Below are 16,208 nucleotides of genomic sequence, written 5' to 3' on the forward strand. Positions count from 1 at the left end.
ACTCTGCCACCGCTGATCTCCTCCATTCTTCACTCTTCCACCGCTGATCTCCTCCATTCTTCACTCTGCCACCGCTGATCTCCTCCATTCTTCACTCTTCCACCGCTGATCTCCTCCATTCTTCACTCTGCCATCGCTGATCTCCTCCATTCTTCACTCTGCCATCGCTGATCTCCTCCATTCTTTGCTCTGCCATCGCTGATTTCGTCCATTCTTCACTCTGCCATCGCTGATCTCCTCCATTCTTTACTCTGCCATCGCTGATCTCCTCCATTCTTCTTTCTGACACCGCTGATCTCCTCCATTCTTCACTCTGCCATCGCTGATCTCCTCCATTCTTCACTCTGCCATCGCTGATCTCCTCCATTCTTCACTCTGCCACCGCTGATCTCCTCCATTCTTCACTCTTCCACCGCTGATCTCCTCCATTCTTCACTCTTCCACCGCTGATTTCGTCCATTCTTCACTCTGCCCCCGCTGATCTCCTCCATTTTTCACTCAGCCACCACTGATCTCCTCTATTCTTCACTCTGCCATCGCTGATCTCCTCTATTCTTCACTCTGCCACCGCTGATCTCCTCTATTCTTCACTCTGCCATCGCTGATCTCCTCTATTCTTCACTCTGCCACCGCTGATCTCCTCTATTCTTCACTCTGCCATCGCTGATCTCCTCTATTCTTCACTCTGCCACCGCTGATCTCCTCTATTCTTCACTCTGCCATCGCTGATCTCTTCCATTCTTCACTCTGCCATCGCTGATTTCGTCCATTCTTCACTCTGCCATCGCTGATCTCCTCTATTCTTTACTCTGCCATCGCTGATCTCCTCTATTCTTCACTCTGCCACCGCTGATCTCCTCTATTCTTTACTCTGCCATCGCTGATCTCCTCTATTCTTCACTCTGCCACCGCTGATCTCCTCTATTCTTCACTCTGCCACCGCTAATCTCGTCCATTCTTCACTCTGCCACCGCTGATCTCCTCCATTCTTCTTTCTGCCATCGCTGATCTCCTCTATTCTTCACTCTTCTACCGCTGATCTCCTCCATTCTTCACTCTGCCACCGCTGATCTCCTCCATTCTTCACTCTTCCACCGCTGATTTCGTCCATTCTTCACTGTGCCATCGCTGATCTCCTCCATTCTTCACTCTGCCACCGCTGATCTCCATTCTTCACTCTGCCACCGCTGATCTCCTCCATTCTTCACTCTGCCACCGCTGATCTCCATTCTTCACTCTGCCACCGCTGATCTCCTCCATTCTTCACTCTTCCACCGCTGATTTCGTCCATTCTTCACTGTGCCATCGCTGATCTCCTCCATTCTTCACTCTGCCATCGCTGATCTCTATTTTTCACTCTGCCACCGCTGATCTCCTTTATTCTTCCCTCTGCCACCGCTGATCTCCTCCAATCTTCACTCTGCAACCGCTGATCTCCTCCATTCTTTACTCTGCCACCGCTGATCTCCTCTATTCTTCACTCTGCCACCGCTGATCTCCTCTATTCTTTACTCTGCCATCGCTGATCTCCTCTATTCTTCACTCTGCCACCGCTGATCTCCTCTATTCTTTACTCTGCCATCGCTGATCTCCTCTATTCTTCACTCTGCCACCGCTGATCTCCTCTATTCTTTACTCTGCCATCGCTGATCTCCTCTATTCTTTACTCTGCCACCGCTAATCTCGTCCATTCTTCACTCTGCCACCGCTGATCTTCTCCACTCTTCTTTCTGCCATCGCTGATCTCCTCCATTCTTCAATCTGACACCGCTGATCTCCTCCATTCTTCACTCTGCCATCGCTGATTTCGTCCATTCTTCACTCTGCCATCGCTGATGTCCTCCATTCTTCACTCTGCCACCGCTGATCTCGTCCATTCTTCACTCTGCCACCGCTGATCTCCTCCATTCTTCACTCTTCCACCGCTGATCTCCTCCATTCTTCACTCTGCCACCGCTGATCTCCTCCATTCTTCACTCTTCCACCGCTGATCTCCTCCATTCTTCACTCTTCCACCGCTGATTTCGTCCATTCTTCACTCTGCCATCGCTGATTTCGTCCATTCTTCACTCTGCCATCGCTGATCTCCTCCATTCTTTGCTCTGCCATCGCTGATCTCCTCCATTCTTCAATCTGACACCGCTGATCCCCTCCATTCTTTACTCTGCCATCGCTGATCTCCTCCATTCTTCACTCTGCCATCGCTGATCTCCTCCATTCTTCACTCTGCCATCGCTGATCTCCTCCATTCTTTACTCTGCCATCGCTGATCTCCTCCATTCTTTACTCTGCCACCGCTGATCTCCTCTATTCTTCACTCTGCCATCGCTGATCTCCTCCATTCTTTACTCTGCCACCGCTGATCTCCTCCATTCTTCACTCTGCCACCGCTGATCTCCTCTATTCTTCACTCTGCCACCGCTGATCTCCTCTATTCTTCACTCTGCCATCGCTGATCTCTTCCATTCTTCACTCTGCCATCGCTGATTTCGTCCATTCTTCACTCTGCCATCGCTGATCTCCATTCTTCACTCTGCCACCGCTGATCTCGTCCATTCTTCACTCTGCCACCGCTGATCTCCTCCATTCTTCACTCTTCCACCGCTGATCTCCTCCATTCTTCACTCTGCCACCGCTGATCTCCTCCATTCTTCACTCTTCCACCGCTGATCTCCTCCATTCTTCACTCTTCCACCGCTGATTTCGTCCATTCTTCACTGTGCCATCGCTGATTTCGTCCATTCTTCACTCTGCCATCGCTGATTTCGTCCATTCTTCACTCTGCCATCGCTGATCTCCTCCATTCTTTGCTCTGCCATCGCTGATCTCCTCCATTCTTCAATCTGACACCGCTGATCTCCTCCATTCTTCACTCTGCCATCGCTGATCTCCTCCATTCTTCACTTTGCCATCGCTGATCTCCTCCATTCTTTACTCTGCCATCGCTGATCTCCTCCATTCTTTACTCTGCCACCGCTGATCTCCTCTATTCTTCACTCTGCCATCGCTGATCTCCTCCATTCTTTTCTCTGCCACCGCTGATCTCCTCCATTCTTCACTCTGCCACCGCTGATCTCCTCCATTCTTTACTCTGCCACCGCTGATCTCCTCTATTCTTCACTCTGCCGTCGCTGATCTCCTCCATTCTTTACTCTGCCACCGCTGATCTCCTCCATTCTTCACTCTGCCACCGCTGATCTCCTCTATTCTTCACTCTGCCACCGCTGATCTCCTCTATTCTTCACTCTGCCATCGATGTTCTCCTCCTTTCTTCACTCTGCCACCGCTGATCTCCTCCATTCTTGTCTCTTTGGTCTCGGCACATAATGAGTGTTCACACCAGGCGCTCGGTGCACACTTGTCGAGGTCAGACATATTATTGCACCTTCCCACCTCCTCTGACTCCGCCCCTCTCGTCTGTGATTGACAGCTCTGACATTATAGAGTGGGTGGAAGCTGCTCTCATGTTTGGCCTTTGGTCACTGAGCGCCTGTCCCGGGTTGCAGCCATCATTCTAAGCTGTCCTCTCTCACCAGCCGGTGATTGCGGTTTGGTAATGGCCGGTGGGGGAGGGGACGCAGTTTTGCTCCTTCCTCGTGAATCCTGACACTTTCTCTCCATCTTCTCAGCGTCACTCCTGACCCATCACTCGCCCGCCGACTCTTTCTTCCCACAAACGTCATTGATTTCCAATAATGTCTCCGGTGCTCGGCACATGGCGTCTGGTCACTATTTGGGGTCTGATCCCCTTATAGTGACCTCCGCTGCTCCTATGTGGAGTCGTCCCAGGCGGAAGCTTCTACGTCCTTACCCTGACGCCACTACAGGATTAAACGTTTCCAGCGACCGCCATTTCCTGGCAGGGTATATGGCGGCATTTCATTCAGGAGGGGCCTCATTCTGCTATGAAGACCCCTGTAGAGTGATATGTTCACTGTCCTGGCACAGAGCTGTCAGGTGGCTTGAAGGGGAACTCCACTTTTAGATCCACTTTGCTTTTACTGGTGGGGGGCACTTATTTATCAATTATCAGTAAATCTGCACCTGTCTGAACCAGATTCAGGTAAATCCATCACATGGGGGAAGGATAACTCCTCCGGGCAGCGGCCAGGAATGGAAAGGTGGAATTTACACTTTTAATACAAAATTAAATGTAAGGTTTTATTTAAAGGGACAAGAAAGAAACTGAATTCCACTGCTCCCTCCAGTGGTAGAGAGCAGGATTACACCACTCAGTGATTTCTAAACCTCCACACTGACCTTTTCACCTCTGGATTAAAGGGGTTGTCCATCTCTGGGGAACAATGGTTCAAGTAATTGGGGCTAAAAATCATTTTTGCAATTAGGTTTCATTAAACATATTGCAGCGTTTGTCTCCTGTACTCGGAGAATTACTGCGGCCCCCAGAATAAGGTTACGGGGGAGGGGGCACATAATCTGGACTTTACCAGGTGTGGGGGGTCTGTGGAGCTGACTATTATACAGGACACCTGCTGGGGGGACTGTCACCCCCCCCCCCCTCCTCCGGTCACTGGTAGCTGTCACCCCCCTGCCTCCTCCTGTCACTGGTTGCTGTCACCCCCCTCCTCTGGTCACTGGTAGCTGTCACCCCCCTCCTCTGGTCACTGGTTGCTGTCACCCCCCCCGCCTCCTCCGTTCACTGGTTGCTGTCACCCCCCTCCTCTGGTCACTGGTTGCTGTCACCCCCCCCGCCTCCTCCGTTCACTGGTTGCTGTCACCCCCCCCCCCTCCTCCGTTCACTGGTTGCTGTCACCCCCCTCCTCCTGTCACTGGTTGCTGTCACCCCCCTCCTCTGGTCACTGGTTGCTGTCACCCCCCTCCTCCGTTCACTGGTTGCTGTCACCCCCCTCCTCTGGTCACTGGTAGCTGTCACCCCCCTCCTCCGGTCACTGGTTGCTGTCACCCCCCTCCTCCGGTCACTGGTAGCTGTCACCCCCCTCCTCCGGTCACTGGTCGCTGTCACCCCCCTCCTCCGGTCACTGGTTCCTGTCACCCCCCTCCTCCTCCGGTCACTGGTTGCTATCACCCCCCTCCTCCGGTCACTGGTTGCTGTCACCCCCCTCCTCCGGTCACTGGTTGCTGTCACCCCCCTCCTCCGGCCTCCGGGGGCGGGTCCAGGTCCCGTGTCCCCGCCCTCCTCCGGTCACTGGTTGCTGTCACCCCCCTTCTCCGGCCACTGGTTGCTGTCACCCCCCCCCCTCCTCCGGTCACTGGTTGCTGTTATCCACCTCCTCTGGTCACTGGGGGCTGTCACCCCCCTCCTCCGGTCACTGGTTGCTGTCACCCCCCTCCTCCGGACACTGGTAGCTGTCACCCCCCTCCTCCGGTCACTGGTTGCCGTCACCCCCCTCCTCCGGTCACTGGTTCCTGTCACCCCCCTCCTCCTCCGGTCACTGGTTGCTGTCACCCCCCTCCTCCGGTCACTGGTAGCTGTCACCCCCCTCCTCCGGTCACTGGTTGCTGTCACCCCCCTCCTCCGGTCACTGGTAGCTGTCACCCCTCTCCTCTGGTCACTGGTCGCTGTCACCCCCCTCCTCCGGTCACTGGTTCCTGTCACCCCCCTCCTCCTCCGGTCACTGGTTGCTGTCACCCCCCTCCTCCGGTCACTGGTTCCTGTCACCCCCCTCCTCCGGTCACTGGTTGCTGTCACCCCCCGCCTCCTCCGGTCACTGGTAACTGTCACCCCCCTCCTCCGGTCACTGGTAACTGTCACCCCCCTCCTCCGGTCACTGGTTGCTGTCACCCCCCGCCTCCTCCGGTCACTGGTAACTGTCACCCCCCTCCTCCGGTCACTGGTTGCTGTCACCCCCCTCCTCCGTTCACTGGTTCCTGTCACCCCTCTGCCTCCTCCGGTCACTGGTAACTGTCACCCCCCTCCTCCGGTCACTGGTTGCTGTCACCCCCCTCCTCCGGTCACTGGTTGCTGTCACCCCCCTCCTCCTCCGGTCACTGGTTGCTGTCACCCCCCTCCTCCTCCGGTCACTGGTTGCTGTCACCCCCCTCCTCCGGTCACTGGTGGCTGTCACCCCCCTCCTCCGGTCACTGGTTGCTGTCACCCCCCTCCTCTGGTCACTGGTGGCTGTCACCCCCCTCCTCCGGTCACTGGTTGCTGTCACCCCCCTCCTCTGGTCACTGGTTGCTGTCACCCCCCTCCTCCTCCAGTCACTGGTTGCTGTCACCCCCCTCCTCCGGTCACCGGTGGCTGTCACCCCCCTCCTCCGGTCACTGGTTGCTGTCACCCCCCTCCTCCGGTCACTGGTTGCTGTCACCCCCCTCCTCCGGTCACTGGTTGCTGTCACCCCCCCGCCTCCTCCGGTCACTGGTTGCTGTCACCCCCCTCCTCCGGTCACCGGTTGCTGTCACCCCCCCGCCTCCTCCGGTCACTGGTTCCTGTCACCCCCCTCCTCCGGTCACTGGTTGCTGTCACCCCCCTCCTCCGTTCACTGGTTGCTGTCACCCCCCTCCTCCGTTCACTGGTTGCTATCACCCCCCTCCTCCGGTCACTGGTTGCTGTCACCCCCCTCCTCCGGTCACTGGTTGCTGTCACCCCCCTCCTCCGTTCACTGGTTGCTATCACCCCCCTCCTCCGGTCACTGGTTGCTGTCACCCCCCGCCTCCTCCGGTCACCGGTTGCTGTCACCCCCCTCCTCCGTTCACTGGTTGCTGTCACCCCCCTCCTCCGTTCACTGGTTGCTGTCACCCCCCTCCTCCGTTCACTGGTTGCTGTCACCCCCCTCCTCTGGTCACTGGTTGCTGTCACCCCCCTCCTCCGTTCACTGGTTGCTGTCACCCCCCTCCTCTGGTCACTGGTCGCTATCACCCCCCTCCTCCGGTCACTGGTTGCTGTCACCCCCCTCCTCCGGTCACTGGTTGCTGTCACCCCCCTCCTCCGTTCACTGGTTGCTATCACCCCCCTCCTCCGGTCACTGGTTGCTGTCAACCCCCCCGCCTCCTCCGTTCACTGGTTGCTGTCACCCCCCTCCTCCGTTCACTGGTTGCTGTCACCCCCCTCCTCCGTTCACTGGTTGCTGTCACCCCCCTCCTCCGTTCACTGGTTCCTGTCACCCCCCTCCTCTGGTCACTGGTTGCTGTCACCCCCCTCCTCCGTTCACTGGTTGCTGTCACCCCCCTCCTCTGGTCACTGGTCGCTATCACCCCCCTCCTCCGGTCACCGGTTGCTGTCACCCCCCTCCTCCGGTCACTGGTTGCTGTCACCCCCCTCCTCCGTTCACTGGTTGCTGTCACCCCCCGCCTCTGGTCACTGGTCGCTATCACCCCCCTCCTCCGGTCACCGGTTGCTGTCACCCCCCTCCTCCGTTCACTGGTTGCTGTCACCCCCCTCCTCCGTTCACTGGTTGCTGTCACCCCCCTCCTCCGTTCACTGGTTGCTGTCACCCCCCTCCTCTGGTCACTGGTCGCTATCACCCCCCTCCTCCGGTCACCGGTTGCTGTCACCCCCCTCCTCCGGTCACTGGTTGCTGTCACCCCCCTCCTCCGGTCACTGGTTGCTGTCACCCCCCTCCTCCGGTCACTGGTTGCTGTCACCCCTCTGCCTCCTCCGGTCACTGGTTGCTGTCACCCCCCTTCTCCGGTCACTGGTTGCTGTCACCCCCCTCCTCCTCCGGTCACTGGTTGCTGTCACCCCCCTCCTCCTCTGGTCACTGGTTGCTGTCACCCCCCTCCTCTACCGGTCACTGGTTGCTGTCACCCCTCTGCCTCCTCAGGTCACTGGTAGCTATCACCCCCCTCCTCCGGTCACTGGTTGCTGTCACCCCCCTTCTCCGGTCACTGGTTGCTGTCACCCCTCTGCCTCCTCTGGTCACTGGTTGCTGTCACCCACCTTCTCCGGTCACTGGTTGCTGTCACCCCTCTGCCTCCTCCGGTCACTGGTTGCTGTTATCCCCCTCCTCTGGTCACTGGGGGCTGTCACTCCCCTCCTCCGGTCACTGGTAGCTGTCACCCCCCCTCCTCCGGTCACTGGTAGCTGTCACCCCCCTCCTCCGGTCACTGGTTGCTGTCACCCCCCTCCTCCGGTCACTGGTTGCTGTCACCCCCCTCCTCCTCCGGTCACTGGTTGCTGTCACCCCCCTCCTCCTCCGGTCACCGGTAGCTGTCACCCCCCTCCTCCGGTCACTGGTCGCTGTCACCCCCCTCCTCCGGTCACTGGGGGCTGTCATCCCCCTCCTCCGGTGACTGGTTGCTGTCACCCCCCTCCTCCGGTCACTGGTAGCTGTCACCCCCCTCCTCCGGTCACTGATTGCTGTCACCCCCCTCCTCCGGTCACTGGTAGCTGTCACCCCCCTCCTCCGGTCACTGGTCGCTGTCACCCCCCTCCTCCGGTCACTGGTTCCTGTCACCCCCCTCCTCCTCCGGTCACTGGTTGCTATCACCCCCCTCCTCCGGTCACTGGTTGCTCTCACCCCCCTCCTCCGGTCACTGGTTGCTGTCACCCCCCTCCTCCGGCCTCCGGGGGCGGGTCCAGGCCCCGTGTCCCCGCCCTCCTCCGGTCACTGGTTGCTGTCACCCCCCTTCTCCGGTCACTGGTTGCTGTCACCCCCCCGCCTCCTCCGGTCACTGGTTGCTGTTATCCCCCTCCTCTGGTCACTGGGGGCTGTCACCCCCCTTCTCCGGTCACTGGTTGCTGTAACCCCCCTCCTCCGGACACTGGTAGCTGTCACCCCCCTCCTCCGGTCACTGGTTCCTGTCACCCCCCTCCTCCTCTGGTCACTGGTTCCTGTCACCCCCCTCCTCCTCTGGTCACTGGTTCCTGTCACCCCCCTCCTCCTCCGGTCTCTGGTGGCTGTCACCCCCCTCCTCCGGTCACTGGTTGCCGTCACCCCCCTCCTCCGGTCACTGGTTCCTGTCACCCCCCTCCTCCTCCGGTCACTGGTTCCTGTCACCCCCCTCCTCCTCTGGTCACTGGTTCCTGTCACCCCCCTCCTCCTCTGGTCACTGGTTCCTGTCACCCCCCTCCTCCTCCGGTCTCTGGTGGCTGTCACCCCCCTCCTCCGGTCACTGGTTGCCGTCACCCCCCTCCTCCGGTCACTGGTTCCTGTCACCCCCCTCCTCCTCCGGTCACTGGTTCCTGTCACCCCCCTCCTCCTCCGGTCACTGGTTCCTGTCACCCCCCTCCTCCTCCGGTCACTGGTTCCTGTCACCCCCCTCCTCCTCCGGTCACTGGTTCCTGTCACCCCCCTCCTCCTCCGGTCACTGGTTCCTGTCACCCCCCTCCTCCTCTGGTCACTGGTTCCTGTCACCCCCCTCCTCCTCCGGTCACTGGTTGCTGTCACCCCCTCCTCCGGTCACTGGTTCCTGTCACCCCCCTCCTCCTCCGGTCACTGGTTCCTGTCACCCCCCTCCTCCTCCGGTCACTGGCTGCTTTCACCCCCCTCCTCCGGTCTCTGGTGGCTGTCACCCCCCTCCTCCGGTCACTGGTTGCCGTCACCCCCCTCCTCCGGTCACTGGTTGCCGTCACCCCCCTCCTCCGGTCACTGGTTCCTGTCACCCCCCTCCTCCTCCGGTCACTGGTTCCTGTCACCCCCCTCCTCCTCCGGTCACTGGTTCCTGTCACCCCCCTCCTCCGGTCACTGGTTGCCGTCACCCCCCTCCTCCGGTCACTGGTTCCTGTCACCCCCCTCCTCCTCCGGTCACTGGTTCCTGTCACCCCCCTCCTCCTCTGGTCACTGGTTCCTGTCACCCCCCTCCTCCTCCGGTCACTGGTTGCTGTCACCCCCCTCCTCCGGTCACTGGTTCCTGTCACCCCCCTCCTCCTCCGGTCACTGGTTCCTGTCACCCCCCTCCTCCTCCGGTCACTGGCTGCTCTCACCCCCCTCCTCCGGTCTCTGGTGGCTGTCACCCCCCTCCTCCGGTCACTGGTTCCTGTCACCCCCCTCCTCCGGTCACTGGTTGCCGTCACCCCCCTCCTCCGGTCACTGGTTCCTGTCACCCCCCTCCTCCTCCGGTCACTGGTTCCTGTCACCCCCCTCCTCCTCCGGTCACTGGTCCCTGTCACCCCCCTCCTCCGGTCACTGGTTCCTGTCACCCCCCTCCTCCGGTCACTGGTTCCTGTCACCCCCCTCCTCCTCCGGTCACTGGTTCCTGTCACCCCCCTCCTCCTCCGGTCACTGGTTCCTGTCACCCCCCTCCTCCTCTGGTCACTGGTTCCTGTCACCCCCCTCCTCCTCCGGTCACTGGTTGCTGTCACCCCCTCCTCCGGTCACTGGTTCCTGTCACCCCCCTCCTCCTCCGGTCACTGGTTCCTGTCACCCCCCTCCTCCTCTGGTCACTGGTTCCTGTCACCCCCCTCCTCCTCCGATCACTGGCTGCTTTCACCCCCCTCCTCCGGTCTCTGGTGGCTGTCACCCCCCTCCTCCGGTCACTGGTTGCCATCACCCCCCTCCTCCGGTCACTGGTTGCCGTCACCCCCCTCCTCCGGTCACTGGTTCCTGTCACCCCCCTCCTCCTCCGGTCACTGGTTCCTGTCACCCCCCTCCTCCTCCGGTCACTGGTTCCTGTCACCCCCCTCCTCCTCCGGTCACTGGTTCCTGTCACCCCCCTCCTCCTCCGGTCACTGGTTCCTGTCACCCCCCTCCTCCTCCGGTCATTGGTTCCTGTCACCCCCCTCCTCCTCTGGTCACTGGTTCCTGTCACCCCCCTCCTCCTCCGGTCACTGGTTGCTGTCACCCCCCTCCTCCTCCGGTCACTGGTTCCTGTCACCCCCCTCCTCCTCCGGTCACTGGTTCCTGTCACCCCCCTCCTCCTCTGGTCACTGGTTCCTGTCACCCCCCTCCTCCTCCGGTCACTGGTTCCTGTCACCCCCCTCCTCCTCTGGTCACTGGTTCCTGTCACCCCCCCCCCCTCCTCCGGTCACTGGTTGCTGTCACCCCCTCCTCCGGTCACTGGTTCCTGTCACCCCCCTCCTCCTCCGGTCACTGGCTGCTGTCACCCCCCTCCTCCGGTCTCTGGTGGCTGTCACCCCCCTCCTCCGGTCACTGGTTCCTGTCACCCCCCTCCTCCTCCGGTCACTGGTTGCTGTCACCCCCCTCCTCCGGTCACTGGTTCCTGTCACCCCCCTCCTCCTCCGGTCACTGGTTCCTGTCACCCCCCTCCTCCTCCGGTCACTGGTTCCTGTCACCCCCCTCCTCCTCCGGTCACTGGTTGCCGTCACCCCCCTCCTCCGGTCACTGGCTGCTGTCACCCCCCTTCTCCGGTCACTGGTTCCTGTCACCCCCCTCCTCCTCCGGTCACTGGTTGCTGTCACCCCCCTCCTCCTCCGGTCACTGGTTGCTGTCACCCCCCTCCTCCGGTCACTGGTTGCTGTCACCCCCCTCCTCTGGTCACTGGTTGCTGTCACCCCCCTCCTCCGGTCACTGGTTGCTGTCACCCCCCTCCTCCGGTCACTGGTAACTGTCACCCTCCTCCTCCGGTCACTGGTTGCTGTCACCCCCCTCCTCTGGTCACTGGTAACTGTCACCCCCCTCCTCCGGTCACTGGTTGCTGTCACCCCCCTCCTCCGGTCACTGGTAACTGTCACCCTCCTCCTCCGGTCACTGGTTGCTGTCACCCCCCTCCTCTGGTCACTGGTAACTGTCACCCTCCTCCTCCGGTCACTGGTTCCTGCCACCCCCCTCCTCCTCCGGTCACTGGCTGCTGTCACCCCCCTCCTCCTCCGGTCACTGGTTCCTGTCACCCCCCTCCTCCGGTCACTGGTTGCTGTCACCCCCCTCCTCCGGTCACTGGTTGCTGTCACCCCCCTCCTCTGGTCACTGGTAACTGTCACCCCCCTCCTCCGGTCACTGGTTGCTGTCACCCCCCTCCTCCTCCGGTCACTGGCTGCTGTCACCCCCCTCCTCCTCCGGTCACTGGTTCCTGTCACCCCCCTCCTCCGGTCACTGGTTGCTGTCACCCCTCTGCCTCCTCCGGTCACTGGTTGCTGTCACCCCCCTCCTCCGGTCACTGGTTGCTGTCACCCCCCTCCTCCGGTCACTGGTTCCTGTCACCCCTCTGCCTCCTCCGGTCACTGGTTGCTGTCACCCCCCTCCTCCTCCGGTCACTGGTTCCTGTCACCCCCCTCCTCCGGTCACTGGTTCCTGTCACCCCTCTGCCTCCTCCGGTCACTGGCTGCTATCACCCCCCTCCTCCGGTCACTGGTTGCTGTCACCCCCCTCCTCCTCCGGTCACTGGTAACTGTCACCCCCCTCCTCCTCCGGTCACTGGTAACTGTCACCCCCCTCCTCCTCCGGTCACTGGTAACTGTCACCCCTCGCCTCCTCCGGTCACTGGTAACTGTCACCCCCCTCCTCCGGTCACTGGTAACTGTCACCCCCCTCCTCCGGTCACTGGTAACTTTCACCCTCCTCCTCCGGTCACTGGTGCTGTCACCCTCCTCCTCCGGTCACTGGTTGCTGTCACCCCCCGCCTCCTCCGGTCACTGGTAGCTGTCACCCCTCTGCCTCCTCCGGTCACTGGTAACTGTCACCCCCCTCCTCCGGTCACTGGTTGCTGTCACCCCCCTCCTCCGGTCACTGGTTGCTGTCACCCTCCTCCTCCGGTCACTGGTTGCTGTCACCCTCCTCCTCCGGTCACTGGTTGCTGTCACCCCCCGCCTCCTCCGGTCACTGGTAACTGTCACCCCCCTCCTCCGGTCACTGGTTGCTGTCACCCCCCTCCTCCGGTCACTGGTTGCTGTCACCACCCTCCTCCTCCGGTCACTGGCTGCTGTCACCCCCCTCCTCCGGTCCCTGGTGGCTGTCACCCCCCTCCTCCGGTCACTGGTTGCTGTCACCCCCCTCCTCCGGTCACTGGTTCCTGTCACCCCCCTCCTCCTCCGGTCACTGGCTGCTGTCACCCCCCTCCTCCGGTCTCTGGTGGCTATCACCCCCCTCCTCCGGTCACTGGTTGCTGTCACCCCCCTCCTCCTCCGGTCACTGGTCGCTGTCACCCCCCTCCTCCGGTCACTGGCTGCTGTCACCCCCCTCCTCCTCCGGTCACTGGTAACTGTCACCCCCCTCCTCCGGTCACTGGTTGCTGTCACCCCCCTCTTCCGGTCTCTGGTGGCTATCACCCCCCTCCTCCGGTCACTGGTTGCCGTCACCCCCCTCCTCCGGTCACTGGTTCCTGTCACCCCCCTCCTCCTCCGGTCACTGGCTGCTGTCACCCCCCTCCTCCGGTCTCTGGTGGCTATCACCCCCCTCCTCCGGTCACTGGTTGCTGTCACCCCCCTCCTCCTCCGGTCACTGGTCGCTGTCACCCCCCTCCTCCGGTCACTGGTAACTGTCACCCCCCTCCTCCGGTCACTGGTTGCTGTCACCCCCCTCCTCCGGTCTCTGGTGGCTATCACCCCCCTCCTCCTCCGGTCACTGGTTGCCGTCACCCCCCCCCCCCTCCTCCGTCCCCCGGGGGCGGGTCCAGGCCCCGTGTCCCCGCCCTCCTCCTCCTCAGTCTGCCGGCAGTGTCGGGCATGGAGCGGCGGCGCAGAGCCGGCATCGCCCTCACCCTCACCGCGCTGTCGCTGCTCTTCTCGGTCACCGCCTTCTGCAGCAGTCACTGGTGTCAGGGGGTCCGCAAGGTGCCGAAGCCCTTCTGTACCGGAGCCGCCCGGGACAACTGCATCCGCTACAACAACTCCGACTCCAACAGCAGCTCCGCCGTGCACTACAGCTGGGAGACCGGCGACGACAAGTTCATCCAGCGCCGCTTCCACGCCGGCATCTGGTACAGCTGCGAGGAGACGGTCAGCGGGGACGGTGAGGACCGGGCTCTGCTACACCGCTGACACCGGACCCACTCAGCCCTGCTACACCGCTGACACCGGACCCACTCAGCTCTGCTACACCGCTGACACCGGACCCACTCAGCCCTGCTACACCGCTGACACCGGACACACTCAGCCCTGCTACACCGCTGACACCGGACCCACTCAGCCCTGCTACACCGCTGACACCGGACCCACTCAGCCCTGCTACACCGCTGACACCGGACACACTCAGCCCTGCTACACCGCTGACACCGGACACACTCAGCTCTGCTACACCGCTGACACCGGACACACTCAGCTCTGCTACACCGCTGACACCGGACCCACTCAGCCCTGCTACACCGCTGACACCGGACCCACTCAGCCCTGCTACACCGCTGACACCGGACCCACTCAGCCCTGCTACACCGCTGACACCGGACCCACTCAGCCCTGCTACACCGCTGACACCGGACCCACTCAGCCCTGCTACACCGCTGACACCGGACCCACTCAGCCCTGCTACACCGCTGACACCGGACACACTCAGCCCTGCTACACCGCTGACACCGGACACACTCAGCTCTGCTACACCGCTGACACCGGACACACTCAGCCCTGCTACACCGCTGACACCGGACACACTCAGCCCTGCTACACCGCTGACACCGGACACACTCAGCTCTGCTACACCGCTGACACCGGACACACTCAGCTCTGCTACACCGCTGACACCGGACACACTCAGCTCTGCTACACCGCTGACACCGGACACACTCAGCTCTGCTACACCGCTGACACCGGACCCACTCAGCCCTGCTACACCGCTGACACCGGACCCACTCAGCCCTGCTACACCGCTGACACCGGACCCACTCAGCCCTGCTACACCGCTGACACCGGACCCACTCAGCCCTGCTACACCGCTGACACCGGACCCACTCAGCCCTGCTACACCGCTGACACCGGACCCACTCAGCCCTGCTACACCGCTGACACCGGACCCACTCAGCCCTGCTACACCGCTGACACCGGACACACTCAGCCCTGCTACACCGCTGACACCGGACACAGCTCTGCTACATCACTGCCGGGGGACCCAGCTCTGCTACACCACTGCCGGGGGACCCAGCTCTGCTACATCACTGCCGGGGGACCCAACTCTGCTACACCACTGCCGGGGGACACAGCTCTGCTACACCGCTGCCGGGGGACACAGCTCTGCTACATCACTGACACCGGACACTCAGCTCTGCTACATCACTGACACCGGACACTCAGCTCTGCTACATCGCTGCCGGGGGACCCAGCTCTGCTACATCACTGCCGGGGGACCCAACTCTGCTACACCACTGCCGCGGGACACAGCTCTGCTACACCGCTGCCGGGGGACACAGCTGTGCTATATCACTGACACCGGACACTCAGCTCTGCTACATCACTGACACCGGACACTCAGCTCTGCTACATCACTGACACCGGACACTCAGCTCTGCTACATCGCTGACACCGGACACTCAGCTCTGCTACACCGCTGCCGGGGGACCCAGCTCTGCTACACCGCTGCCGGGGGACCCAGCTCTGCTACACCGCTGCCGGGGGACCCAGCTCTGCTACACCGCTGCCGGGGGACCCAGCTCTGCTACACCGCTGCCGGGGGACCCAGCTCTGCTACACCGCTGCCGGGGGACCCAGCTCTGCTACACCGCTGCCGGGGGACCCAGCTCTGCTACACCGCTGCCGGGGGACCCAGCTCTGCTACACCGCTGCCGGGGGACCCAGCTCTGCTACACCGCTGCCGGGGGACCCAGCTCTGCTACACCGCTGCCGGGGGACCCAGGTCTGCTACACCACTGCCGGGGGACACAGCTCTGCTACATCACTGACACCGGACACACTCAGCTCTGCTACACCACTGCCGGGGGACCCAGCTCTGCTACACCACCGCCGGGGGACACAGCCCTGCTACATCACTGACACCGGACACACTCAGCTCTGCTACATCACTGCCGGGGGACCCAGCTCTGCTACATCACTGCCGGGGGACCCAGCTCTGCTACATCACTGCCAGTGGACCCAGCTCTGCTACACCGCTGCCGGGGGACCCAGCTCTGCTACATCGCTGCCGGGGGACACAGCTCTGCTACACCACTGACACCGGACACACTCAGCTCTGCTACATCACTGACACCGGACACTCAGCTCTGCTACATCACTGACACCGGACACTCAGCTCTGCTACATCACTGACACCGGACACTCAGCTCTGCTACACCGCTGCCGGGGGACCCAGCTCTGCTACACCGCTGCCGGGGGACCCAGCTCTGCTACACCGCTGCCGGGGGACCCAGCTCTGCTACACCGCTGCCGGGGGACCCAGCTCTGCTACACCGCTGCCGGGGGACCCAGCTCTGCTACACCGCTGCCGGGGGACCCAGCTCTGCTACACCGC

General features: G+C 61.8%; 1 protein-coding gene across 1 annotated transcript in view; it reads left to right on the plus strand.

Annotated features, from left to right (window-relative positions):
• The first annotated feature begins 13,442 nt into the window (after positions 1-13,442).
• Positions 13,443-16,208, plus strand: part of LOC141176417 (germ cell-specific gene 1-like protein) — a 49,899-nt gene continuing 47,133 nt past the window's right edge. The window contains exon 1 of the mRNA XM_073660401.1: positions 13,443-13,766. Within this exon, the coding sequence (XP_073516502.1) occupies positions 13,481-13,766 (286 nt within the window). The 5' untranslated portion in view covers positions 13,443-13,480. The remainder of the gene's footprint in view (positions 13,767-16,208) is intronic.

This window comes from Phyllobates terribilis, unplaced genomic scaffold (assembly GCF_046119375.1).
Source record: "Phyllobates terribilis strain yellow unplaced genomic scaffold, ASM4611937v1 Scaffold_25__1_contigs__length_18738178, whole genome shotgun sequence".
Classification (NCBI taxonomy): Eukaryota; Metazoa; Chordata; class Amphibia; order Anura; family Dendrobatidae; genus Phyllobates; species Phyllobates terribilis.